This window comes from Phoca vitulina, unplaced genomic scaffold (assembly GCF_004348235.1).
Source record: "Phoca vitulina isolate PV1807 unplaced genomic scaffold, GSC_HSeal_1.0 scaffold51, whole genome shotgun sequence".
Lineage (NCBI taxonomy): Eukaryota > Metazoa > Chordata > Mammalia > Carnivora > Phocidae > Phoca > Phoca vitulina.
Window position 1 is genome coordinate 11,897,773 of NW_022589754.1, and position 26,270 is coordinate 11,924,042.

At 37.4% G+C, this 26,270-nt stretch overlaps 1 protein-coding gene across 2 annotated transcripts in view; it reads right to left on the reverse strand.

Annotated features, from left to right (window-relative positions):
- CHIC1 (cysteine rich hydrophobic domain 1) overlaps nucleotides 1-24,449 on the reverse strand; it is a 61,239-nt gene extending 36,790 nt beyond the window's left edge. For both annotated transcript variants that reach the window (XM_032387841.1, XM_032387840.1), the window contains exons 1-2: nucleotides 24,005-24,449; nucleotides 6,592-6,646 (exon numbers count right to left, since the gene is read on the reverse strand). In XM_032387841.1, the coding sequence (XP_032243732.1) occupies nucleotides 6,592-6,646; nucleotides 24,005-24,291 (342 nt within the window). In that variant the 5' untranslated portion in view covers nucleotides 24,292-24,449. The remainder of the gene's footprint in view (nucleotides 1-6,591; nucleotides 6,647-24,004) is intronic.
- Between the last annotated feature and the right edge of the window lie 1,821 nt (nucleotides 24,450-26,270).

Consider the following 26,270-nt stretch of genomic DNA (forward strand, 5'->3'; position numbering starts at 1 on the left):
TTCCCTTGTAATTTAATGACTTCTTTTGTCTTGCTGCTTTTAAAATTTTTTATCACTATATTTTGCAAATTTAATTACAATATGTCTGTGTGTTGGTCTGCTTTTGTTAATTCTGTTGGGGGTTCTCTGTGCCTCCTGGATCTAGATATCTCTTTCTTTCCCAAGATTGGGGGAATTTTCAGCTCTTATTTCTTCAAATAAATTTTCTGCCCCCCCTTTCTCTCTCTCTTTTTTTTCTGGGATTCCTATAATATGAATGCTATTACATTTGATGAAGTCACTGAGCTCCCTCAGTATATTCTCATTTTGCATAATTCTTTTCTCCCCCTTGTTCAGCTTGATTACTTTCCATTACTTTGTCTTCTAGGTCACTAATTCATTTCTCTGCTTCTTCCAACCTCTGTTCATTCCATCAAGCATGTTTCTCATTTCTTTTTTATTATTATTATTTAAAGATTTTATTTATTTGACAGACACAGAGAGAGGGAGAGATCACAAGTAGGCATAGCTACAGGCAGAGGGAGAGGGAGTAGGCTCCCTGCTGAGCAGAGAACCCAATGCGGGCTCGATCCCAGGACCCTGAGATCATGACCTGAGCCAAAGGCAGATGCTCAACCAACTGAGCCACCCAGGAACCCTGCATGTTTCTCATTTCATTTATATTGCGCCCTTTATCTCTGCTATGTTATTCCTTTCTCTGTGTTAAGGGTCTCGCTCATGTCTTCCACTTTTTTCTTAAGTCCAGTGAGTATCCTTATGACCACTGCTTATACTCTCTATCAGGCATGTTACTTACATCTGTTTGACTTAGGTCTCTGGTTATGGCCTTGTCCTCTTCTTTCATTTGGGATAAATTTCTCTGTCTCCTCATTTTGTCTGCCTCTCTGTGTCTCTTTCCGTATGTAAAGAAAGTCAGTTGTTTCTTCTGTTCTTAAAAGTAGTGATTTTTATGAAGAAGAGGTCCTGGAGAGCCCTGGAGTGCAGTGTCCCCTGTTCACCAGAACCTAGCCCTTCAGTAGAGTATCCTATGTGTGTTTTTATGCCCTGCTATTTCATCTGATTCAATTTTCCTTTTAGTGCAGTCATCTGCACTGACTCTCTGCCTGTTGTGGCCATGCCTGCTCTCTGTGGGACCCAGCAGGCAAACTCTGGGGGGGTGGGTTCCCCACTGGGGGACTTGGGAGCAGAGGGGTAGTGTTAGCAAAATTTGTGCTAGGTCACTAGTCCTATGTTGGATCCCCCGAAGCACTATGGCAACTGGGGGCTTCAGGCTGGGTTGACCAAGGGCACAAGGCTGGGCATGGTGTGTGATGGTGGCTGAGGGTGTATGTTTGGGCATGGCCCAGGAGGGCTGCTAGGGGTGCGCAATTGAGTGCAGTGTGCAAAGGCACCTGTGGGCATCTGGCTGGGCAGGCGCGTGATGGCACCTGGAGACAGTGGAAGGTGTCCAGAGAGGTGCACAGGTGGGCGTGGCCTGTGATGGTCAATCAGCTACATTTTTAAAGCAAATTCAATGCTCTTCAGTTCTTCAATTCTTTAGAGGAAAAAAAGAGATGTCCTTTTAAAAACCCAGATGCCAGGGGCGCCTGAGTGGCTCAGTCGTTAAGCGTCTGCCTTTGGCTCAGGTCATGATCCCAGGGTCCTGGGATCGAGCCCCGCATTGGGCTCCCTGCTCCACGGGAAGCCTGCTTCTCCCTCTCCCACTCCCTCTGCTTGTGTTCCCTCTTTCACTGTGTCTCTCTCTGTCAAATAAATAAATAAAATCTTTAAAAAAAAAAACCAGATGCCAAGTTGCTATCTTAAGATTTACCTCTCAGACAGTGATACTCAACTTCTTTTCCCTAGTCAATCACTGAGCAAGGAAATAGAAATTAAAATAAGGAAAATATATTTAGCTCTAATTTGTAATATAACATTACTACCAATTCTCTTTAAATTGTGTATCTAGAAACACTAACACATTTTTAAAATCTGGTAAATGTAAATCATAAAATTATTAAATCTGTGCACTTACAAATTTAAGTGCTTATAATTAGAATTTAAATTTTTATTTAAAAAGTAAAATTTTTACTTAGAATATTTAGTTGGAAGCCAGAAACTAATCAGTCCAAAAATGTAAAACTTGCTGTTTAAAATATTGTGAATAAAATATATGCCAAGATATATAAAATTTGTTAAAAATTTTTCTTTTATTACATCCTTCTGGAAATAAATTAACCAAAACTTTAAAAAAAATGTAACAATTTTCCTTCTTTCCTGCCAATACTTTCCATCTTTAACACATAATCCTGTCAATTAGTACTCTCTTACCATGGGCAAACTAAAAACTACAATACTAATGTTACTAAAAATGAGAATTCAGATTTTTTGAAGTCATAAGATAAATATATTGGAAGGAAAACTACTAGAATTTCAAACAATAAAATAAAATCTGTGTTTTGCCTTTAAAAGGGGGCCAGGATTGTCTTTGGAAAAAAAAAATCTGTATTTGAATGACAGTAAAAGTCATAAAACAGATGATAAAGACATAGGAAATGAGAATTCGTTAACTCCCGATTTAAACATTGTGAAAAAATGTTTAGTTAACTGTGTGGAGTCAGAGTTTTACTCATTTACTTCCATATAACTGAGTATCTTTAGTAATGAAAGTTAGATGGAAGCCTTTTACTTTCTAGCTGAAGGGCAGGTTGTAAAGAAACATTTAATTCCTTTTGACTTTCTTGTAAAGAAAAAAGAAAGCCACATCATAAAGGTGGGGGAAAGGGTCATAATATTTTATAACAGGATGCAAGAGACTCTGCAAACAGAAGAAAATATAAGCAAAATCCAGCAAGACTGTTTTTCCTCCTTCAATCATGGGGAACACAACCCTATCAATCACTTGTCATATTGGATCACAATAGTAATGGTCGATTTTATGGCTTAGGTTTCCCCCAACACTGCACACTAATCTCCCCATAACACCATTTAATTGTTTCAAGCTGAGGGCCAGAAGCTTTCATTTCTTTTCTAAAGTTCAGTGGTTCTTTCATTTTCTGGTCACTAGAATCTGTGTGTATGCACCTGCTTGATATATCCTATCATGAGAGGAAGACTTATCTTTAGTGAAATGGGGGAAACAATCTCTTCTGCACTTAATATAAAAGGTTAGCTTTTTATTTGTATTAGAAGCATTAACACATAGGCACAAAATTAGTACTGAACCATGAAGCTTGTCAAAATGGCTTTTTATGTTTTCAGAATTAACTCTATGCAATTTTGTTTAGTTTAGGCATAAAAGCTATTTAGAATCCCATTCATGCCAGAAGACCGATTTTGTAAAAGGTAGATTTATTTTTCTATTTTAGAGATTACATTTATTCATTTTAAAATATTTTACACAAAGGCTGCTAAGTTTGGAATTCAGACCTTCCTTTTAGTTTTTTTTTTCTTCCTGGCTAATGTAATTCTTCTTGCCTATTCCCCCAGTTATCAGAGAAGCATTTTGATAATTCATAATAACCTATACAAATACAATAGTGCCTACTGGACAAAAATTGTCTCATTAAAGAGAAAAATGAATAAAACTCATGTTATCACCATGTGACTTTTAAAAATCAGACTTTCGGAATTCCTGTTAGTGTTGTTCTCATCACTAAAAACTAAACTAAGAAAAAAAATCACAGTATCATTTATGCCTCATTTCTTTAAATAATGCACACTAGAATAAACACCCAGTCATTGATATGTGCTATAGAAATGGTCACCTGAAAAGAAAGGATATCTTTAAGAACAGCTCATATTCAGATCATATATGTTTTGTAAATGCATACCAAAAGCAGCTTAACATTCTTACTCTAGTTTAAAAAAAAACTGTACTATCTTTTTCAATGGTGGAGTTTTTAGTTTTAGAAGGCTTGGAAAGAAATGAAGAAGTATGAAGAAATATTCTAAATATTCCTTGAGCATATAAAACTGGCCAATTTCAAAGATGGATACATTTGTGCCTGGAAACTGTTCTCTGACATTTTTTTTTTTTGATTATTCATTTTCTAGAATTCCTTGGACTTGTAATTCAAACTTTTAAAAAACAAACCAGTAATAAAACTGAATGTAACTGCCCAGACAACACATGCAGCAACACCAGGGAAACACAAAGAACAAGTTTTCCATTGGAGATGTTTTAATTCACATTCCCTTTAATTTAATATTGAATTTGTCATCTTTCCACAAACACATTATTATTCAAGGGATTTTTCCACAGCTATTTTTTTCTTTTGGAGAAAACATTTATGATTAATTCATATAAAACCAATCTAAGTTTGAACTGCTGCTTCAATTGGCAAATTATTCTAAATGATCAGGATAAGAAGGTAGAACATTCTAGAGAGTGAGGCCAAAACATCAAACCAAAGGGCTCTTTGTATCCTAAAAAGGTAAATGGACACATATTTTCTGTTAACTTAGCCAGGGACTATTTCCACTTGCTTATTATATGGAATGACTTGACATTATACATCAGGAGAGACAGAAAAGGTCAACAGTTAAAAGGATAGATTATTGATGGGACCAGTGAATAAACTGTTTCTCAGTAAAGAATGTAAAAGTAGCAAAAGCAGTTAAAAATTGAAAGCTAGTCAGAAAAAAACTGGAGAATTAAATAATCAGGATGAAACTAGGATACACCGGCAGGAAAAAAAAAAAAAAAAAAACTTACACTGGGAAGCTAATAAGTACCTGACAATATACTCGAAATTTTATACATGCTCTTTCATTTAATCCTTATAACAAGAAGTGAGGTACTATTCACATAAGAACTGAGGCTCAAAGAAGTGGCTTGCTCAAGGCCACAAAGCCAAATGATAGACCTTGTATTCCAACCCAGATCGGATTTCGAAGTTTAACTACTCTATACTGTCTCTAGCTAGCTTCCAGTTTTCAGGGGGTAAAGGAAGCAAATAAAGTATAAAATACCTTTCAGGGTTAAATCAAATAGAATTTCTTATAATTTTAAGTGATAACCCTTGTGAAAAGAAATAACTCTGCTGTCTTTCTCTCCCTCCCTCTGAATAAAGCTGGGGAAAAGATTGCGATTAGGCCAAAAGTGAAAAGCAAGCAGCTAGAAAATGTATCATGACAAAAAGGAGCCAATATTAGATGCATTTTATCCCATTCTCAGAGAGTTTAGAACAAGAGCACAAATTAAAGTAAATTAAGGTTTGAATAGGTAACATAGTGACATGGTTCAAAAATCAAAATAATACTAAATACCAAAATACCAAAAATGATCTCATCCTTACCCTTGCCTCCATCCATCTCTCTCCTCTTCTCCCATCAAGGTAACCACTTTTATTTAGTTCCATGTGTAGCCTTCTAGAATTTCTTTTTTTTTTTTTTTAATTTTATTTATTTATTTGACAGAGAGATAGAGAGCACAAGTAGGCAGAGAGGCAGGCAGAGGGAGAGGGAGAAGCAGGCTCTCCGCTGAACAGGGAGCCTGATGTGGGGCTCGATCCCAGGACCCTGGGATCATGACCTGAGCCGAAGGCAGCCGTTTAACCGACTGAGCCACCCAGGCGCCCCGCCTTCTAGAATTTCTTTATACAATTATTAATGTGCTTATTTTTCCCCCTTTATTACACATATTGTAGACACGGATTTGTACTTTGCTTTTCTCAGTAACATTATGAGGAAATTTAACAGTAAATTACATAAAAGCCCTTTACGGAATGGAATGATTTTCAAATATGACCAAATAAATACTGACAAGTAGCATTGTTCTAGTACTAAAATTGAACGGAATAATACTAAATTACAGGCTTCAAAATAAAAAAAGTTCATTTCTTTTAACCCCAAATCATCATTTCACCTATCTAGCATTCAGCTATTAACGATTTGGAAATTTTTGAGTATGTTTTAATATAATGGCTTTTCTCTTTCTTCTATATTTCCTCAAGTGACAAACATGTTTAAGTAACTTTTTGCCTTAGTCAAAGCCTTTTTCTTTGGGCCTAGAAGTTAGCATTCCTATTGTAAGAGGATTTTCCAAACATAGTTTCAAATCCTAAGAAGTCTTTGAATACTGAACCTCAAGCATGAAGATACTACTGAATGTAGAGGACCCAGGGAATAGAAAGGTACTAATTTATTGCAGCGAGTCCAATTTTAGAAACTCAAACTATCTAAAAGGTAGAAAAATGTCTGACCAAACATTTGATTCTTTTGATGTATAACAAATCATACTGCAGGACACTTTAAAAGTAATAGAGTGATACAAAGTTAAACAATGATAACTTTGTTAACTCTAAAGACATTGGGATTAGGGACCTAAATGAAAACAATTATAGCTACTAGTGCTGAGAATAAAGGGCAAAACTGGAAAAACTGAACAGATAAGCAAATAATGGCTGGCATTAATGTACAATGAGCAAGATAACTGGTCATAGGCTGGTAGTCATGGTGACAGCTTTCAGTCATTAATGACACAGCTTCCAAGTACCCTGGCTTCTTGTTACCATCATTACCGGGGAGCCAAAGCATTTGTCATAATACTGAATAAGCTATAAAACAATGCTTTTAGAATTGAAAAGTTCAAAGCAAACTCTCACTTACCTTCCCTGTTAGAACTGAGGGAAATTCAGTATCAAACTTGTTGCTCAAGCCAAACCTTAAAAACAAAGAACAAAATATATTCTACCCAGCATATTTAACTCTTTACCCCCTCCCTTTTTAAGTAACAAAGCCATGCATTTTTCTTTTGATGTTGTGATTTAAAAATGTGTCCTAAAAATAATTTTATGATATTTACAGAAAACAAATCTTTGACTATTAATCTGAATTAATAGTAAAAGAAACTTATGGTGCAAATGTTAAAGTAGTATTCTAATTACATCCATGCATGATATGGGATTAAATAATAACAAATTAGAGTTGGAAATAAGATTTTTGACTGAAATGTTTCTGTTAAAACCCATTTTAGTTGATAACTATTAGAACTGGCTAATTGGTAGTATGTAGGAGTGGATAATATTATTCTTTCTACTTTTACGTATATATGAAAATTTTTCTAATAAAAAACTAACATAACCTTTGGAGCTGTAGTTCAAAAACTTATGATCAGTTAGTATTCAGATACTCAAAGTTTGATCTTTATGAATGGCTTTCACGTATATGCTCAATTTGTTTTCAGAAAACAGGTCTCAGCCTTGAAAGCTCTGACTCAAGTAAGCTCATTGAAATCTGTTTTCAGAAGTCAAGATGAATTTTATGAGCCTTCATTCACCTACTTGTTGGTTTCAGTAGGGATAACAAAGGTCACTTCCTGCATCTTAGATGATATATCATAGTGACTATAATTTTATAGTATAGCGTAGTATAGTATAGTAGATGATGGGTTGTAAGCAAAAATGAAAAAAAAAAAAAACAGGAATGTTTATTGAGAACTCCTGGTGAGGTAGGCAATAATAGTAACAGCTACCAGTAAATATTCACTTACCATGAGTTAGACACTGTGCTAGATAAAATGTTACTTCTAAAGTTTACAACCCTACAGGAGTGGTATTGTCATCCCCCTCTTAAAGATAAGGAAGCTGACCCTCAGAAAATTTTTTTTTCGAAAGGTAATTAAGTGACTTGCCCCAAGTCATATATCTAAGGTGGGGAGGACCAAAATTGCAAATGCTGATCCCTAAGTTCTTTCTGTCCTATATTGAGCTTTTTGAAAACAGAAACTATGCCTTATTTATTTTGTTATCTTTTTGTTTAGTAGCATAATGTAATCTAGTAGGTATTTAATAAAAGTTTGTTGAATAATAAGCTAGAATACTGTTTGATTTGACTGACTTATGGCCCTTTGGTCTTATGGTCACATTAAAGATATGTTAAGAATCTAATGTCCTATTAAAACTATGTGGGAATACCATATTCTCCTTGTATCATTTATGCTATAATAGCTCCTTTTCTGGGACACAAGCCCATCTTAAACATAAAAATTCTCTATACTTAGCAGCTAAGTATACTATACTTTGTGTATTTAAAATGTATTTTAAAACAACAAATTCTATGTTTTAAAATAGTTGAGACAATTAATTAGCAACCATAAAAAGACCTTAACTTCATTAAAAAATACTTAATTACTTCTCCAGGTATTAGTATATGTAATGAGAACATAATATTCTCATAATCATGTTCCCCATAGACACAGGATATAGCCAAACTGGAAAATAAGATAGTATACCCCTGTACATGAATTTTTATGGCAAATTTCATGTGCTGTTTGAGAAACTGACACTCCAGTATTAAATATATATTTGCAACTATGTACTAACTCAGCAATCAACAACATGACCAATATATAACAGAGCAAGAAACATCCTTCATTTAAGTTATATGTAGCTAGTGACCTCATCACTAGTCAAAAAGATGCAATTTAATTCATTATTCCACAAAGAGTAAATTCTTACTGTGTAACACAAATAAATACAGGTTTCATTTTTAAAAGGAAACATTATACACTTCAAAGTAGAGTTATATTTCCATATCTTGTCTAAACACCTTTTAGATGCAATGTCAATAACATGTTCCTGATTTAGAGTCTGGGAAGATGGCAGAGTAGGAGGATCCTAAGCCCACTTCATTCCACAGATACACCCAAGACAACAGCCATATCAGCGCAACAAACTAAGAAAACCACCCAAAGACTGGCACAACAGACTTTCCAGTTAATTGAAGAGAAGAGGCCACACTGAAAAGGGTAGGAATGGTGGAAACATGGTCAGGTATCAAGCTCCTGGTGAAACTAACCATAAATGGAAGGGACATCACAAGCACTGAGAAGGGAGAGGAGCAGACTCCCACCAAACACCCCCCACACAGGAACCTGCACTTGGAAGACAAGTCCCCAAAGTATTTGGCTTTGAAATGCAGTGGGGCTTAATTCTGGGTACTTTAAAAATCAGCAGGCTTTTGAGGCACCTGGCTTTTGAGATGAGCAGGCTCATCTGTTAAGAGTCCACCTCTTGATTTCAGCTCAGGTCATGATCTCAGGGTTGAAAGACTGAGTCCCACATTGGGCTCCATGCTCAGCATGGAACCTGCTTAAGTTCACCCTCTCCCTCTGCCTCTGCCCCTCCCCTGCTCTCTCTCTCAAAAAAAAAAATTTAAAAAAATCAGCAGGCTTAGCTCTGGGAGAGCCAGAGGGCAATACGAAACTGAGCCCTTAAAGAGACAGTATAACAAACAACCCTGCTGAGATAAAGAAGTTTGAAAAGCACCTGGGTATACAGAAAGGAGATTTATTTACTAATCTCAGAATGTGTGCTGGAGGGGCAGGGATCTTTAGGAGACTTCTTCAAGAACAAAAGAGCTGGTGGGTGCCATCCCCACCTCCACCCTATCCCCAGCCCAGATACCAGGACACCTGCAGGAACCAGTGAGAACACTCTCGCCCTACCTTGCTAACACCACACACCCTGCCTCTGTGTTCTCCTGTGGATCTACCCCAACCAACCTACCCCACTAGGCACACATCTGTCCAAAGCAGCTCCTGGCACATTTTATCCTGCAAGCAGCCCTGGCAAGGACCAGCACCACTCCAAAATGACTCCTGCCTGAGGAGAGGGGAAGATAAACCACACACCAGTTCAACTGCAGCCCCAGCAGCCAAACCTTATAACTGGCAGGAAAGAGAGAGTACCCTGTTGATCAGTACCTCTGCAGCCCCAGCAGATGAACTGGGGGTAAGCATCTGATCTGCTGGCCCCGCCCACGGACAAAAACCTCTCAGGTTTAGAGAGCCCTGTAGTTTGGGGTCACTGCAGCCCCAACACATGGACTAGAATAGGCATTTGGTTTGAATGCAGGCCCCACCTACCAACAAAAGCCTCTCCAGGGATAACACAGGGAGAGTGCCCTGGAGTTTGGTGTGACCACAATACCAGCAAACAAGCAGAGGGCAGACATCTAGTCTGACTGTTGATACCCCCCAACTATCAGCCCAGAGTAGCTCCAGACTAGCCCCTTAACAGCACAGAGACCAAACCCTGCCCAGTGCACCCACAACAGGCAAAATGGGCCATTGTGGCCAAATGGACTGAAGGCAAATGCTGCCCACCCAGCCACAACAGTAGGGCACACACAACCCACACAGGAGACACCCCTGAAATATCTGGTTCTGGTGAACAGGGGACATTGTGCTACAAGGCACAACAGGACCTCTTCTTCATAAGGCCACTACCTTCAAGATCAGGAGATGTAACTAACTTTCCTAATGCATAGAAACGAACACAGAGAGACAAAATGAAGAACCAGAGGAATATGTCCCAAGTGAAAGAACAGGACAAAACCACAGCAAAATAGCTAAATGAAAGGAGATAAGCAATAAGCCTGATAAACAATTCAATGTAATGGCTATAAAAATATTTACTGGACTTGAGAAAAGAGTGGAGGGTCTCAGTGAGATCTTCAACAAAGAGATAGAAAATATAAAAAAGAACCAATCAGAAATGAAAAACTCAATAACTGAAATAAAAATACACTAGAGGAAATCAACAGCAGATTAGAGGCAGGAGAATTTATCATCTACCTAGAAGACAGAATAATGGAAAGCAACCAAGCTGGACAGCAAAAAGAAAAAAAAAATTAAAACTGACAGTAGATTAAGAGAACTCAGTGACATCATCTAGTATAATAACATTCATATTATAGGGATCCCAAAAGGAGAAGAGAGAGAAAAGGGAGCAGAAAATTTATTTGAAGAAATAAGCTGAAAACTTCCTTCATCTGGGGAAGGAAACAGATATCCAGATATCCAGATCCAGGAGGCACAGAAAGTCCCCAACAAAATCAACCATAGGAGGTGCACATCAAGACACATAATAATTAAAATGTCAAAAAGTAGTGATAAAGAGAGAACTTTAAATGAAACAGAAAAGAAAAGAGTTACACACAAGGGGAACCCCATAAGGCTATAATCTGATTGTTCAGCAGAAACTTTATAGGTCAGAAGACAGTGGCATGATATATTCAAAGTGCTGAAAAGAAAAAATGTGCAACCAAGAATACTTTACCCAGCAAGGATATCATTCAGAATAGAAGGAGAGGTAGTTTTCCAAACAAAACTTAAAGGTGTTCACCATAACTAAACTAGCCTTACAAGAAACATTAAAGGGAATTCTCTGAATGGAAAGAAAAGGCCATTACCAGGAAAGAAAATTGTGAAAGGAAAAATTTCACAGGTAAATACCAACATAATAAAAGTAGTTGATTAATCAGTTGTAAAACCAGTATGGAGATTAAAGCACAAAAGTAGTAAAATCAATATTATCAATAAAAAATCAGGGAAAGGTTTTATAAAATCAAAGGATGTAAAGTATGATATCATATAGCTAAAACATGAGGGGAGGAGTAAAAATTTAGTGCTTTTAAAATGGCTTCAAACTTAAGCAAACATCAACTTAATATAGATTGCCATGTACATGTTATGTATGAACCTAATAGTAACCACAAATCAAACATCTGTAAAAGATATGCAAAAAATAAAGAGAAAAGAATCTAAGCACATCACTAAAGAAAGCCACCAAACCACAAGAGAAGAGAGCAAGACAAGAAAGGAACAGAGAAGGGGTGCCTGAGTGGCTCAGTTTGTTAAGCATCTGCCTTTGGCTCAGGTCATGATCTCAGGGTCCTGGGATGGAGCCCTGCATCAGACTTTCTGCTCAGTAGAGAGCCTGTTACTCCCTCTTCCTCTGCCCCCCCCCCCACTTGTGCTCGTGTTCTCTCTCACTCTCTATCTCAAATATATATATAAAGAAAGGAACAGAGAAGAACTATAAAAACAATATCACAAGTAATAAAATGGCAATAAGTACATATTTATCAATAACTACTTTGAATGTAAACAGACTAACTGCTCCAATCAAAAGACATAGGGTGACTGAATGGATAAAAAAGCAAGACCCATCCATATGCTGCCTACCAGAGACTCACTTCAGACCTAGAGACACATGCAGATTGAACATGGAGGAATGGAAACACATTCACCATGCAAATGGAAGTGAAAAGAAAGCTGGGGTAGCAATACTTATATTGAACAAAATAGGTATTAAAACAGGCTGTAACAAGTGACAAAAAAGGAAACTACATAATGATAAAGGGAACAAAGCAACAAGATAATATAACAACTGTAAATATTTTTGCACCCAATGTGGGAGCACCTAAATACATGAGGCAACAACTATCAACAGACACAAAGGAAGAAATTGACAGTGATACAATACTGGAGGACTATAATACCCCCTTACATTAATAGATAGATCATCCAGACAGAAAATCAATAGGGAAACAGTGACTTTGAATGACACATTGGACCAGATGGACCTAACAGATATATTCAGAACATTCCACCCAAAAACAGTAGAATACACATTCTTTTCAAGTGCATATGGAACATTCTCCAGAATAGATTACATGTTAGGCCACAAAACAGTCTCAATAAATTAAAAAAGATTAAAATATCATGCATCTTTTCTGACCACAGGATATGAAACTAGAAATCAATCACAAGAAAAAATCTGGAGAGAATACAAATATATGGAGGCCAAATAACATGCTACTAAACACTGAATGGGTCAACCAAGAAATCAGAGGAAATAAAAAAATACACTGAGAAAATGAAAATGAAAATGAAAATGTAAGGGTGGGATGCAGCAAAAGCTGGTCTAAGAGGGAAGTTTATAACAATACAGGCCTACTTCAAGAAGCAAGGAAAATCTCAAATAAACAATGTAACCGTACACCTAAAGGATCTGGAAAAATAAGAACAAAGCTCAAGGTCAGTAGAAGGAAGGAAACGATACAGTGTAGAGCAGAAGTGAAAAAAAAAAGAATAGAGTTTAGGGCACCTGGGTGGCTCAGTTGGTTAAGCATCTGCCTTTGGCTGAGGTCATGATCCCAGAGTCCAGGGATTGAGCCCCATGTCAGGCTCCCTGCTCAGTGGGGAGCCTGCTTCTTCCTCTCCCTCTGCCCCTCCCCCCATTCATGTGCTCTCTCTCTCGCTCTGTTCTCGCTCTCAAATAAATAAATAAAACCTTAAAAAAATAGAGTCTTGGGGCGCCTGGGTGGCTCAGTCGGTTAAGCGGCTGCCTTCAGCTCAGGTCATGATCCCAGGGTCCTGGGATCGAGCCCCGCATTGGGCTCCCTGCTCGGCGGGAAGCCTGCTTCTCCCTCTCCCACTCCCCCTACTTGTGTTCCCTCTCTCCTGTCTCTCTCTCTCTCTGTTAGATAAATAAATAAAATCTTTAAAAAAAAAAAAAATAGAGTCTTAAAAAAATAATGGAAGCAATCATTGGAACCAGGGGTTGATTCTTTGAAAAGATCAAGAAAATTGATAAATCTTTAGCCATATTCATAGAAAAAGGAAGAGAGAGCGCATAATTAAATAAAATCAGAAATGAAGGGGAGAAATAACAACTGACACCACAGAAATACAAAGGATTATAAGAGAATATTATGAAAAATTATTTGCCAACAAATTGGACAAGCTAGAAGAAATGGATAAATTCCTAGAAACATGTAACCTTCCAAAACTGAAGCAGAAAGAAACAGAAAATTTGACAAACCAATTACTAACAATGAAATTGATTCAGTAATAATAAAAAAAAAAACCCCAACACACAAAAGTCTGGAACCAGATGTATTCACAAGTGAATTCTGCCAAAAATTTAAAGAAAAGTTAATACCTATTCTTTACAAAGTATTACAAAAGATAGAAGAGGAAGGAAAGTTTCCAAATTTATTCTACAAGGCAAGCATTACTCTGATACCAAAAACAGATAAAGACACTACAAAAAAAGAGAGAAAACTACAGGCCAATATCTTTGATAAACACAGATGCAAAAATCCTTGATAAAATAATAGCAAACTGAATCCAACAATACCTTAAAAAAATCATTCACCACAATCAATTGGGATTTATTCCAGGGATGTTTAAATGTGGTTCAATGTTTGCAAATCAATCAATGTGCTATATCACATCAGCAAGAGAAAGGATAAAAACTATACGATTATCCCAATAAATGCAAAAAAAGCATTTGATTAAGTACATTTCCTCATGATAAAAATTCTCAACAAAGTAGTTAGAGGAACACACCTTAACATCATAAAGGCCATGTATGAAAAACTCACAGCAAACATCATACTCAATGGTGAAACACTGACAGCTTTTCCTCTCAGATCAGGAACAAGAAAGAGATGTCCACTCTCATCTCCTTTATTCAATATAGTACTAGAAGTTCTAGCCACAGCAATCAGACAAGAAACAAAAGGCATCCATATTGGTAAGCGAGACTTAAAACTTTCCCTATTTGCAGATGATATGATACTATATATAGAAAACCCTAAAGACGTCACCAAAAACCTACTATAACTGCTTAATGAATTCAATAAAATCGCAGAATACAAAATTAATATACAGAAATCTGTTGCATGTATACACTAATAATGAAAGTAACAGAAAGAGAGATTAAGAAAATAATCCCAATTACTATACACCAAAAAGAATAAAATAGCTACGAATAAACTGAACCCAGGAGGTGAATGACCCATACTCAGAGAACTGATACACTGCTGAAAGAAATTTGAAGAGGTCATAAACAAATGGAAATATATTTCATACTCACAGCTTGGAAGAACCAATATGGTTAGAATATCCATGCTACCCAAAACAATCTACAGATTTAATGCAATCCCTATTAAAATACCAGTAACATTTTTTCACAGAACTAGAACAAATAATTTTAAGATTTGTATGGAACCACAAAAGACCCTGAAAAAAAAGAAGAAAAAAGAAAAAGAAGAACAAAACTGGAGTCATCACAATCCCAGATTTCAAGATATACTACAAAGTTGTAGTAATCAAAATGGTATGTTACTGACATAAAAATAGACACATAGATCAATGGTAAAGAATAAGAGCCCAGAAATAAACCCATGATTTTATGGTCAATTAATCTCCAACAAAAGAGGCAGGAATATACAATGGGAAAAAGACTCTTCAACAAATGGTGCTGGGAAAACTGGAGAGCTACATGCAAAAGAATGAAATTGGACCATTTTCTTACACCAGATCAAAAACAAACTCAAAATGGATTAAAGACCTAAATGTGAGACGCAAAACCATAAACTTCCTGGGAGAAAACACTGGCAGTAATTTTCTTTGACACTGGTCATAGAAACATTTTTCTAGATATGTCTCTTCTGGTAATGGAAACAAAAGCAAAAGCAAAATTGAACTACTGGGACTACACAAATAAAAAGCTTTTGCACAGTGAAGGAAATCATCAACAAAATTAAAAGGCAACCTAATGAATGGGAGAAGATATTTTCAAATGATACATCCAATGAAGGGTTAATATCCAAAATATGTAAAGAAATACAATTCAACACCAGGAAAACAAATCTGATTAAAAATGGGCAGAAGACCTGAACAGACATTTTTCCCAAGAAGACATACAGATGGCCAACAGACACATGAAAAGATGGTCAACATCACTAATCTCCAGGGAAATGCAAATTAAACTACAATGAAATATTACTTTACCCTTGTCAGAATGGCTAAAATCAAAGTGACAAGAAATAACAAGTGTTGGCGAGGATGTGGAGAAAAAGGAACCCTCATGCACTGTTGGTGGGAATGCAGACTGGTGGCAGCCATTGTGGAAAACAGTGTGGAGGTTCCTCACAAAATTAAAAATAGAATTACCATATGATCCAGTAATTCCACTACTGTGTATTTAACCAAAGAAAACAAAACCACTAATTTGAAAAGATATATACACTCCATGTTTATTGTAGAATTATTTATAAGAACCAAGAGATGGAAACAACCCAAGTATCCAGCAATAAGTGAATGGCTAAGAAAGATCTCTCTCTCTCTCTCTCTCTCTCTCTCTCTCTCTCTCACACACACACACACACACACACACACACCGGAATATTACTCAGCCGTAAGAAAGAATGAAATCTTGTCATTTGTAACAACATGGATTGGACCTAGAGGGTATAATGCTAAGTGAAATAAGTCAGCCAGAGAAAGACAAATAACATGATTTCACTCATATGTGGAATTTAAGAAACATCACAAATGAACAAACAAAGGAAAAAGGAGACAAACCAAAAATAGACTGCTAAATACAGAGAATAAACTGGTGGTTGCCAGAGGGGAGGTGGGTGGGGGGTAGGTAAAATGAATAAAGGGGATTAAGAGTACACTTATCTTGATGAGTTATGAGAATGTATAGAATTGTTGAGCACTGTATTATACACCTGAAACTAATATAACATTGTATGATAATTATATGTCAATAAAAAAACCATGTTCTTACCTCCATTAGAGATTGCTGCCATTATAGATTTTCCAAGCTGCCCTTCTTTTACTAGGTATCAAATATGTAGAGGATATAGACAGGTGTATCTTTCAAGATATATGGAATATTTTTATTATTTTAAAAATTCTGAGCTTTGCTATTCTCTTTGCATTTACCACTGAGCAAGTGAACTTTCCTGTTTCCATTTCCTTAATATTCCCTCCTTTCTTAACGGTTTAGAATTTCCCTTATGATGCTGTCACTTTAGTGAAAATAATCTCTCACTGAGTAAATTTATTCAGAAAGACAAGTTCATCATGTTTTATTTATTGCCAATTTTATGTTCTCTTCCTAGAACTTTTTCCCTTTACTTTGCAGCTTTGTCACACTGTTGATCACTCCCTAACACTCTCCTATCCTTTCACTCTCCTCTAACATTCTTGCCTTTTCCAAAAGTTTAGCTTTTAGTCATCTGCTTGTCTTTCTAAGTGAACTTTAACTGTCCATCTATGTTTAGTAGCTTTGATATCACTTCTATGCTGATGACCATCAAATCTATATCTCTAGTTCTACATTTTCCAACATTCTTTGGTCTCTAATTGCATACTAAAAATTTTGATTTAGATAAATGCTGAAAACAATATACCACCTCAAGTAAAACATGTCTAAAATTAAATGTTATCTTTTTATGGGAAACTAGCCCCCCTTTCAAATTTTTCATCTCTATCAATGACACATTGACTCTCTTTAACCTAGACCTTGGTATTGGTTTTGCACCTTCCTGCTCCTATTTTTTTGCACCTTGCTTGCTCTGAGGTGGCTCCAAATCCTGTTATTTGTTCCTTTGAAATCATTCTCATAATGATTCCTTCCCTTCCACTGCAACTGCCGTATTGGCTGTTGTCTTTGCTCAGGTGGTTCCTCTTGCTTCCCCTCCCTAGGTTAAATCCTATGCAACCTTCAAGGCTCAAGTCAAGTACCAATCCCTGCTGTAATACCTTGAATGTTCAAGCTTTTATGGATTTCCCCTTTCTCTGAATGCTCACAGCTGCTTCTAATCTGTACTATACAATTCGATAGTTAATAAAATATTTTTATTTTATTTTACTTTTTAAAATACTCCTTTAGAGCATATATATATTTTAAATACTCCTACAGAACATATATATATTTATGCTCTAAAGGAGCATAAATATATATATATTTCTAAAGGTATAAATATAGGCAAATTAGGCTTGATACAGTCTCAAAATTTTGGCTAAAAGGCAGTAGCAATCCTATTCTTGCCTACCAGGGATTTCTTCTATCTTTCTTCATTAGAGACTCAGCACTTAAAAAGAATACTTAACTCAAATAACCTTAGGCATAACATTTCTCTTGATAGCTACTAGGAAAATGTTGAAATGGCTGCTGCTGAATAAACACCTCAGCTCTGTTTCATAAACAAACTATTAAGAACTGAGTCCACAGAGGTTAGACAAGATCATCTACCCATTACTGATTAGTGATAGGCATTAGCCAAGATGTGGGGTTTTTCAGCATTAGACAAATGGGCACTTGGGAACTTCTCATACTGTCCATTTTATTAGCTTCATTAAATATAGAGCCTATTATGTGTTTGAAGCTGTGCTAGCTGGTGGTTCCTAATGACTGTATTTTATCTGTCAAGTGTCTTCAGTACTTAAAATTTTTAATCTCTTGGATGATTCTTTGGAGTAAAGGAAACTGAGGCAAAGAAGAATGGGTCCTCTTAGTTGCTCTTCCCTCCTCTCTCTCTCCCACACCCCTCACTGTTTTTAATCCTTTTGGAAATGGCTACACACCAGCCTTTGAAAACCTATACAAATTAAACTTTATGTGTTCAGGTTGTTTAAGAAAACAGATCAAACAAATAAAATTCTGCCAACAAGAAACATGATTTCACTAGAAAACTATGTATTTATAGTAACAATTCTGAAGTGTATACATTGAACTTTATTTACTATATCATGAAAAAGAAAAGTCTATGCCATAAAATTCAAACATTTTTTCAAAAACATTATAGTTAAATCTCTTTAATATTTTATATGAAAATAATCATGTCTTGCCACACTGTAAAATGGCAAGTTACCATAGCTTCAGTATTCTAAAATCTTATAAAATATTTACCTTATACAAACACATATTAACAATGCATCACTATAATTCCTCAAAGACAACTGTTTATAGAAAAGGCATTCCATTAACTGACTTGAGAAGTATCAATAATTGTAGTCTAAGTATAATAATCGCTGTCCAAGTTTTTGGAGAAATGCACTGCTTGGCAAATTTGGCCATCTTTTTCAGTTCTATATGGAATAACTTTAGCTCTTATAGATTAATTTTAGTGAGACAATTTTATAAGAATTGGTAACCTATCATCTCTACTAACTTCTATACAGATCTACTATCAAGGGTACATATCTATATGTAGGTTTTTAAAAAGATTTTATTTATTTATTTGAGAGAGAGAGAATGTGTGCACGAGCAGGGGCAGGGCGGGGTGAAGGGGCAGAAGGAGAGGGAGAAGCAGACTCCCTGCTGAGCAAGGAGCCAGATGTGGGGCTTGATCCCAGGACCCCAGGATCATGACCTTAGCCAAAGGCCGATGCTTAACTGACTGAGCCACCCAGGTGCCCTTGTATGTTTTAAGTACTATAAAGAGTGTGATAATGCCTATAAATAAAAGATCTCAGGAGATACAATTATCCTTGTTTATCAATACATTGGATCCAAATACTTACCCTAGAAATATCAAGAAGAAAAGTGGTAGATACTAAGTTATATCACTCAGATGTATAGTATTTCTAAAACACTTAATATTTCCAAGAGGCATTTCATTATGTCTGTTTCTATAAACTCAAATCTGTGGAGTTAATTTTGTCATATATTTTTTTAATTTGGAAAAAAATCCCCAAATATCCATTCATCTTCATCATCTTAGAATTAGAATTACAATTAGTGGGGTTATCTCATTCTACTTCTTAAAAAATTATAATTAATTCCATGTTAAAAGATTAGTATCTTTTAAAAGTAACTAGAAAGCCAATATGTTAAGATGATACAAATACACAGGGGTATTCTGATGCCTTAACAAAGATTTCAGAGGTAAGGCCATGCCATAACCCCCATCACTGGGACTGGTGATATTACTATACCCATATAGATCTTTGCTCAGAATCAGAAGTACTCTCCACAGCATGACTCAAGAAACTAGTATTTGTTGAGGGCCTAAAATATAGCATACATTATGGTAGGAATATTGAGTGTTACTAAAGTGAACCAATATTCCTTCAACTCACTTTTATTGATTGTCTACTTCATGGCAAGTAGTGTGCTAGGCCATGACGATTCAGAGGGAACTAAAAATTGTTCCTGCAATTGCAGCTTACAATTTAGTGGGGGCAGAGAAGACTTGCAGGAGGTGGTGACATATGGAGAGCCAGGGCAAGGGCAGTGGATACTGGAATTCTAGATGGAGGTCCCACCTTGAGCAGAGGCAAAGAGATAAGAAAGAGCATGCTATGAACAGGAAAATATAAGCCATAAAGGGAAATGTCAGCAGATTACGCTGATAGACAGGCAGGGTCCAGTTCTATATACCACGTTATGGAGCTTAGATTCTATCCTGTGGGTTAAGGGAAAATCACAGAATAGTCTTAGGCAGTAAAGTGGCATCTCAATCTAGCAGCAAGCTGGGGAATGGATGTGAAGGTGACAAGGATGAAGGCAAGATGATTGGTTAGGGTGGTGAAACGGGCCTGAATCAGGGAAGTGCTGGTAGGGAGGAAAAGAATAAATTTTTAGGTCATATATTATTAACACTTGCTGCTAAGTGTAAGTGAGAAAGAGGAACCAAAGATCAACAATGAGATAGGTGGAGATATATTTAACTGAGATGGAAAACACAGAAATAGGAGGGATTTTTCTGAGGGGTTGGGATGGAGGTGTAAGGGGGTGAGGGGTAGATAAATTCTGTTTTGAATATGCTGAACTTAGGATGACGGTGGGCTGTCAGGTGAGGAAGCCCAGGTGAAAGTCTAAGCAAAATGTGGTACAGAGATAAATATTTGGGAGATGTCAGATAATTGAAACCATGAGAATCTAGATGAGATCATCTAGGCAGAATAGGGAATGAGAAGAGTAGCAGGTTGAGAACAAAACCTCAGAGACCACTGGTATTCAAGGGTCAAGAGAGTAAGAGAAGCCCACGAATGAGAGAGTTGAAGAATCGCCAGAAAAATACAAGGAGACCCAGGAGAGTGAAGTGGCCAAGGAATTCCTAGGTTTGTTTGACTGGCAAAATGATTTTACAAAATCAGAATTTGAATGCCTTTAGGCAAAACATATACCACCTTCCAGTTCAACTAAGACCCCATCATTACTCATGGTGCACCATTTTCTGTGACCTCTATTACCTCTGAAGGCTTGTGTGTTTGTGACCCCTAGAATAGAAGCCTCCAAAAAAGAGGGAGTCATTATAAGTGTCATATACAGCAGAGAGGACCAGAAAGACAGGGAATGAAAAATGCCCACTAATGTAGCAACAAGAGGGTCATGGTGATCTTAACAAGGCTAGTTCTTCCCCGCCCCTTAGGCTGTGGTCATGATGGCAGAATCCAGGTTACAGAGGGGTGAAAAGGAAATAGATATGGTGAATGTAGCTATTCTTAAGAAATCTGGAGAGGGAAGGAAGAAAGACAAGACAGTAGCTAAAGGGGAACATAGGCCTAGGAAAGCTTTGTTTTATTTTGTTTTTAAAGAAAGAGAAAAACTCTGAATATGTTTATAGGCTGATGCAGAGAGAGGTAATATTAGAGGGATGGGGCTGCCTGATGGAGCAAGATTTGGGAGGAGGCTGGAAGAGAAGGGTATAGAAGGCACAAGTGAAGTGGTAAGCTTTGGACAAGTGAAGGAACTCCTTGACCTCTGAGGCTGGAAGAAGAGAGCATAAGAATTCAGATCTAATTAAGATCTAGTGCAGGTTTTTCAGCAGGAAAGCAACATGATTAAACTGTGTTTTAAGAAAATTAGTTTGGCACAAGCATGCGGAATGTATTGGGGTGGAGAGAGGTGGCAGACTGTTGCAATAATCCAAGCAGGAGTTGATGGCAACCTAAACTAGAGTGGTGCCAGTAGAAATGGAGGAAATGAAAAATCCAACAGACATTTCAAATATATGAGGACATAATTCTGGGACAGAGTGGCACTAGACAAGTCAAGGAAAAGGAAGAGTTAAAATGACTCAAGGATTTGAAATACTACCCCAGAAGATTAGAGTGGTGGGATCATGATCAGAAATGAGGCAACTGGAATGCACAGCCAATGTGGGGAGGGAAAATGATGGCTTAAGAAATACTGAGTTTGAAGCAATGGTTCTCAAATTTTAAACTTTGAAAAGAAACAAAGTCCTCTATAGAATAGACAACTGCACAGAGAATGGAAAAAATAATAGGTAGGAGAGAGTAAGAAATATTTCATTCAGATAGGACAACTCTAACACTCACATGCCAGAAAAAAATTTAACAGAAGCTGATTATTTTAATGTTTCAGAATTAGATTAACTGTTTCATAAGGATCATACTTTACCTGATAGAGGGGAAAGTTTCACTACCATAGAAAGGCCAGTTTCTCAGATTCAGTAAAACTTTCTCCTAAACATTTAATTTATTTTTCAGATCTCAGACATTTAAGATCAAATGTGCTTTTCAGTTGAGAGAATGTGTACAATACAACTAAATAATTTTTCCAAACAATATACGTTGATTAGCGGTTCAAGTACTGGTTTGCTGCTTTTCAGGTTTTGGCTTCAATTAATACTGACAGTTACTTCCAGCACCACTACTTTGTACTCCTAATTCCAGAATTTTTAAGCTGGGAGGGACATTATACCTATCACAAGGCCCTGGATATGGCAAGTGTCAGTGCTTTGCTTTTAATTGAAAATAGGTTGATAAGTACTTCACCATGATTGTGTGAAGAGTAGAATGGAACCACAAATAAGTTTCTGGTAACTTAAATTCTGTTTCCTTGCTCCTCCTCTGTTTTCTGAATGTTAGAAAATAAGGAGGGGGAGGAATGTTGGGAATATAAAGTTATAGACTGGAACAAAAAACCTTTTTCTGTGAAATAATCTGCATGAAAGTAACCTTTGGTGCCAGAATCATAATTAGTTTGAGTAATAAATTGTCGCCCTAGTGATGAAAGGAATAAAAGTAAAACAGCGCAGTAAGCTGGCATCTGATCATTGTAGGCTAGCTGCAAAATTCTTGGGCCAAGAAAAATTGTATTAAAATAATTCCCTAACCAAAAAGCAGGTCTAAAAATCTTCCCAAACTCTTCCACAATTTCAAAATCTTCCTTAATATATTTTACGCAAAGATCACAAAAGTATATTACAATCAAAATATTTAACATGTTAAAATTAAAAGCTAACATGATGGGGGGAGGTGTTGCGTATTATAAATACATGATTTCTGATAATTTGAACTCAATTGAAAGTCAAAGGGACTAGGTGAGCTATTATCAAAATTAGAGGCAGTGATATGAAAATGCAGGAAAAGACAGCATAGTTAAGAGGATGAACACGACACACACTCAAACTTCCAAGCATTTACAGCCCAAGCACATAAAAAAGAAAAGGCACTTTTCAAAGCCCAGAGAGCCATTAAAATTTTCTTTTGCTTTGCAACTACTATGCTATGAGGTCTCTCCTCCTTTTATTTTCTCAAATATGATCCGATATTTCAATTTTTTAAAAAAGTCACTCTGCATAGGTTTTCAAAAAAAATCAACCTCAGCTCCTGGGGGAATAATTTCCATAAGTATTTCATGTCTGCATATTTACTGTTTGGGCATACAAAATCTCCTATAGGTATCTTAACTTATCTCAGAGCTGAAAGGCTTTGGAAACCATCTACCCCACACCCCTCATTTTTACAGATGGAGAAATTAAGGCCCAGAAATAGGAAGTAACCTGAGCAAGGTCACAGGGCCAGTAAGAAGCAAAGCTGGGACCAACTTCCAAGAGCCCTCACTCTCAATCTATTGCTCCCTTACTTCTCACAACTGCCTCTTAATCTGAACTTCTAATTGTGTGATATTTAATGAATGTCAGAATGAGTTATCAAAACATGGAAAGGATTATTATATTCATTCATATAAGCATTAGATAAGAAGAATGGATGAATGAATATGTGGGTGGGTGGGTATTCTATAATATTATTCACAAAACATATCATGTTTCTGTTTTGGAGAATCCAAGCCTAGGTCTTGTCACATGTCACAGCAGTCACCGTGTTCCACTACACACCAGTCTTAGCAGCAAAGAATCCTCTGGTACATCCTGCAGTTTAAAGCATACACAGAAGCAAGGAGACTCACCTCTACTCCAATCCCTCTGGCTCTCAAACCTCTAACCTCCCTGTCCTATACGCACTCTTTACTTGATGTTGGTGCATCACATTTGCATTCTCCTCACTTCCTTTACACCTATCTCCCTCGGTTTCTCCATTTAGACCAGGTGTCCTTGTCTAACTGCATGCCTCAGTCAGCCCTCCCCCACCCCACAGGCCCCTCGACCACCTTCTCATTCCTCTGTCGACAAATCTCAGCGTTTTCAAACCCCATGGCCCCCTCTTGCTTACACAGTGATGTGGCCGGCGCCCCGCACCAATACAGGATCGGGGGCATATCTCCGCAGATGCTCCTCACTCACTACCCGAGGCGGGGGCGGCGTCTCTTCCTCCTCCTCTTCTTCTTCTTCCTCATCCTCCTCTTCTTCCTCGTCCTCCTCATCTTCCTCGTCGTCGTCGGGCCCCGATACCGACGACGACGACGACGGCGACGACGACGACGTTGCCGCTTCTTCTTCCTCCTCCTCCAGTTCCGAGATGGTGTCGAACTCCGCCATGTTGGGCAGCAGGATGCTCATCACGTGACCTCTCGATCGCCGCCACCCTCACGGAGAAGAGTTTGAACCTGCCGAGGTGCTGGAAGAGGAGGGGGAACGAAGTGAAGAGAAAGAGGACCCGGGTAGGGACAGGATTTGAAGAGATGCGCCTGCGTGTTGGGGCAGACGGGGGAGGGGGGTTGGAGGCGGGGGCACGAGGGAGAGAGGAGCAAAATCAGTCTACGCTTGCGCGGCTCTAAAGGCAGGGGGGCGTTAGAGGTGAACTCCAGGGAATTATCGAGACCCGGTCTGCGGGTTCTGTGTTTAATACTGCTCTTTGGGTTTGAGCTGCTTGGGGCCGGGGGACATATCTTCTGGCTTTATTTCCTATTAATTAGTCGTGGGTATTATTGACCACACACCCCCACGCAGTGCGGGGAATGCATATTCTATAACATGAGGTTAGAACTTTGCCCCAGATATCACAAGGTATATACCAATCCCTTGCGTTTGTTTGTTCAGCATTACAGTTTAAAAGACTTTTGCATCAGAATTTTGCCACCCTGGGAGGCATTTTTATTAACATTTTACTGAAGAGGAAACTTTCTATTACTACTTCTCCTACTGTAATACTTAATAAAAGACAATGTCTGGGACTGTGCTAAGCACTCTTTGTGTATATCCCATTTAATACTTCACAACTGCATGGGATGTGTACCAGAATGATCTCGCTTTACAGATGGGAGACCTAGATGCACGGAAGATAAGTAACGTGCCCAAGGTCATGGAGTTACTAAATGGCAGACCTGGTTTTAAACTTGGGAATCTCTTCTGATTTCAAAAGCCCGGTACTCTTAACCAAAGGGCTACACTGCCTGAAGTTGTTTGGAAAGGTTTTGTAGAGTGGTGCCTTTGGGCTGTTTCTTGAAAGATGTTTGAAGTTTGGAGGTTTTTTTTTTTTTTTTACAGGGGAGAAGGGCATGGAGGGGGTGGAGGGAGTATTCCAACCTAAGGAATGATTAATTAATATCATCCATCTTCCAGACACTGATCTAGTCTCTTTCATGTACAGTATCTCAGTTAACCCTTAAACAATCCTGTGAGGTAAGCATCATCATATCTATTTTATAGCTGGCAAAACTGAATCTCAGGAAGTTTAAGTAATTTATTAAGGTCTGTGGTAAGATTTTGTCCAAAATTTTCCATTTCAAATATTTTTTCCTATCTTCTTCACACCAACTAAAATGTTGTAGAGATCACATATTTTGAGTTTCCAATCCATGTGTCAAACTAATACTTAGCAGCACAGAAATCCTTGTCATAATTCAGGGATCATTAAGACAGTAAAGTCATGTAGCTGCTAATTAATAAAACAAATCCTGTAATCCAGGTATTTTAATATCAGCTTCACTGCTCTTTATGCTACACTACAGCTCCACCCCAATTCGATGGTGAGACTGAGGAAACAGATATAACTGCGCTTTATTTTTCTAAATATTTATTCATTTATTAGAGAGAGAGAGAGAGAGAGCAGGGGGAGGGGCAGAGGGAAAGAATCTTCAAGCAGACTCCAAGTTAAGTATGGAGCTGGCATGGGGCTCGATCCCATGACCCATGAGATCATGACCTGAGCCGAAACCAAGAGTCAGTCCCTTAACCGACTGAGTCACCCAGGCACCCCATAACTGAACTTTAATTTAATATGAGTATTATGCTAGCAGTACAGCAATATAAACAAAGCATTGAGGATGCATGAGGGAAGAAGAAATTAGTTTTGTAAGTGGCACTGTTCAAACCATTATTATTATCAATAAGTTTGTGTTATTAAGGTGAAAAAATGTTTTGTACTCAATACCTTATTTATTTAGAAACTTTAAAAATAGTGCTATGGTGAGCGCTGTGAATTGTGTTAAGACTGATGAATCACAGATCTGTACCCGTGAAACAAATAATACATTATATGTTAATAAAAAATATGTTGCAACACTATCAATAAGCAACAAAATTTAGTTTTTATAGTA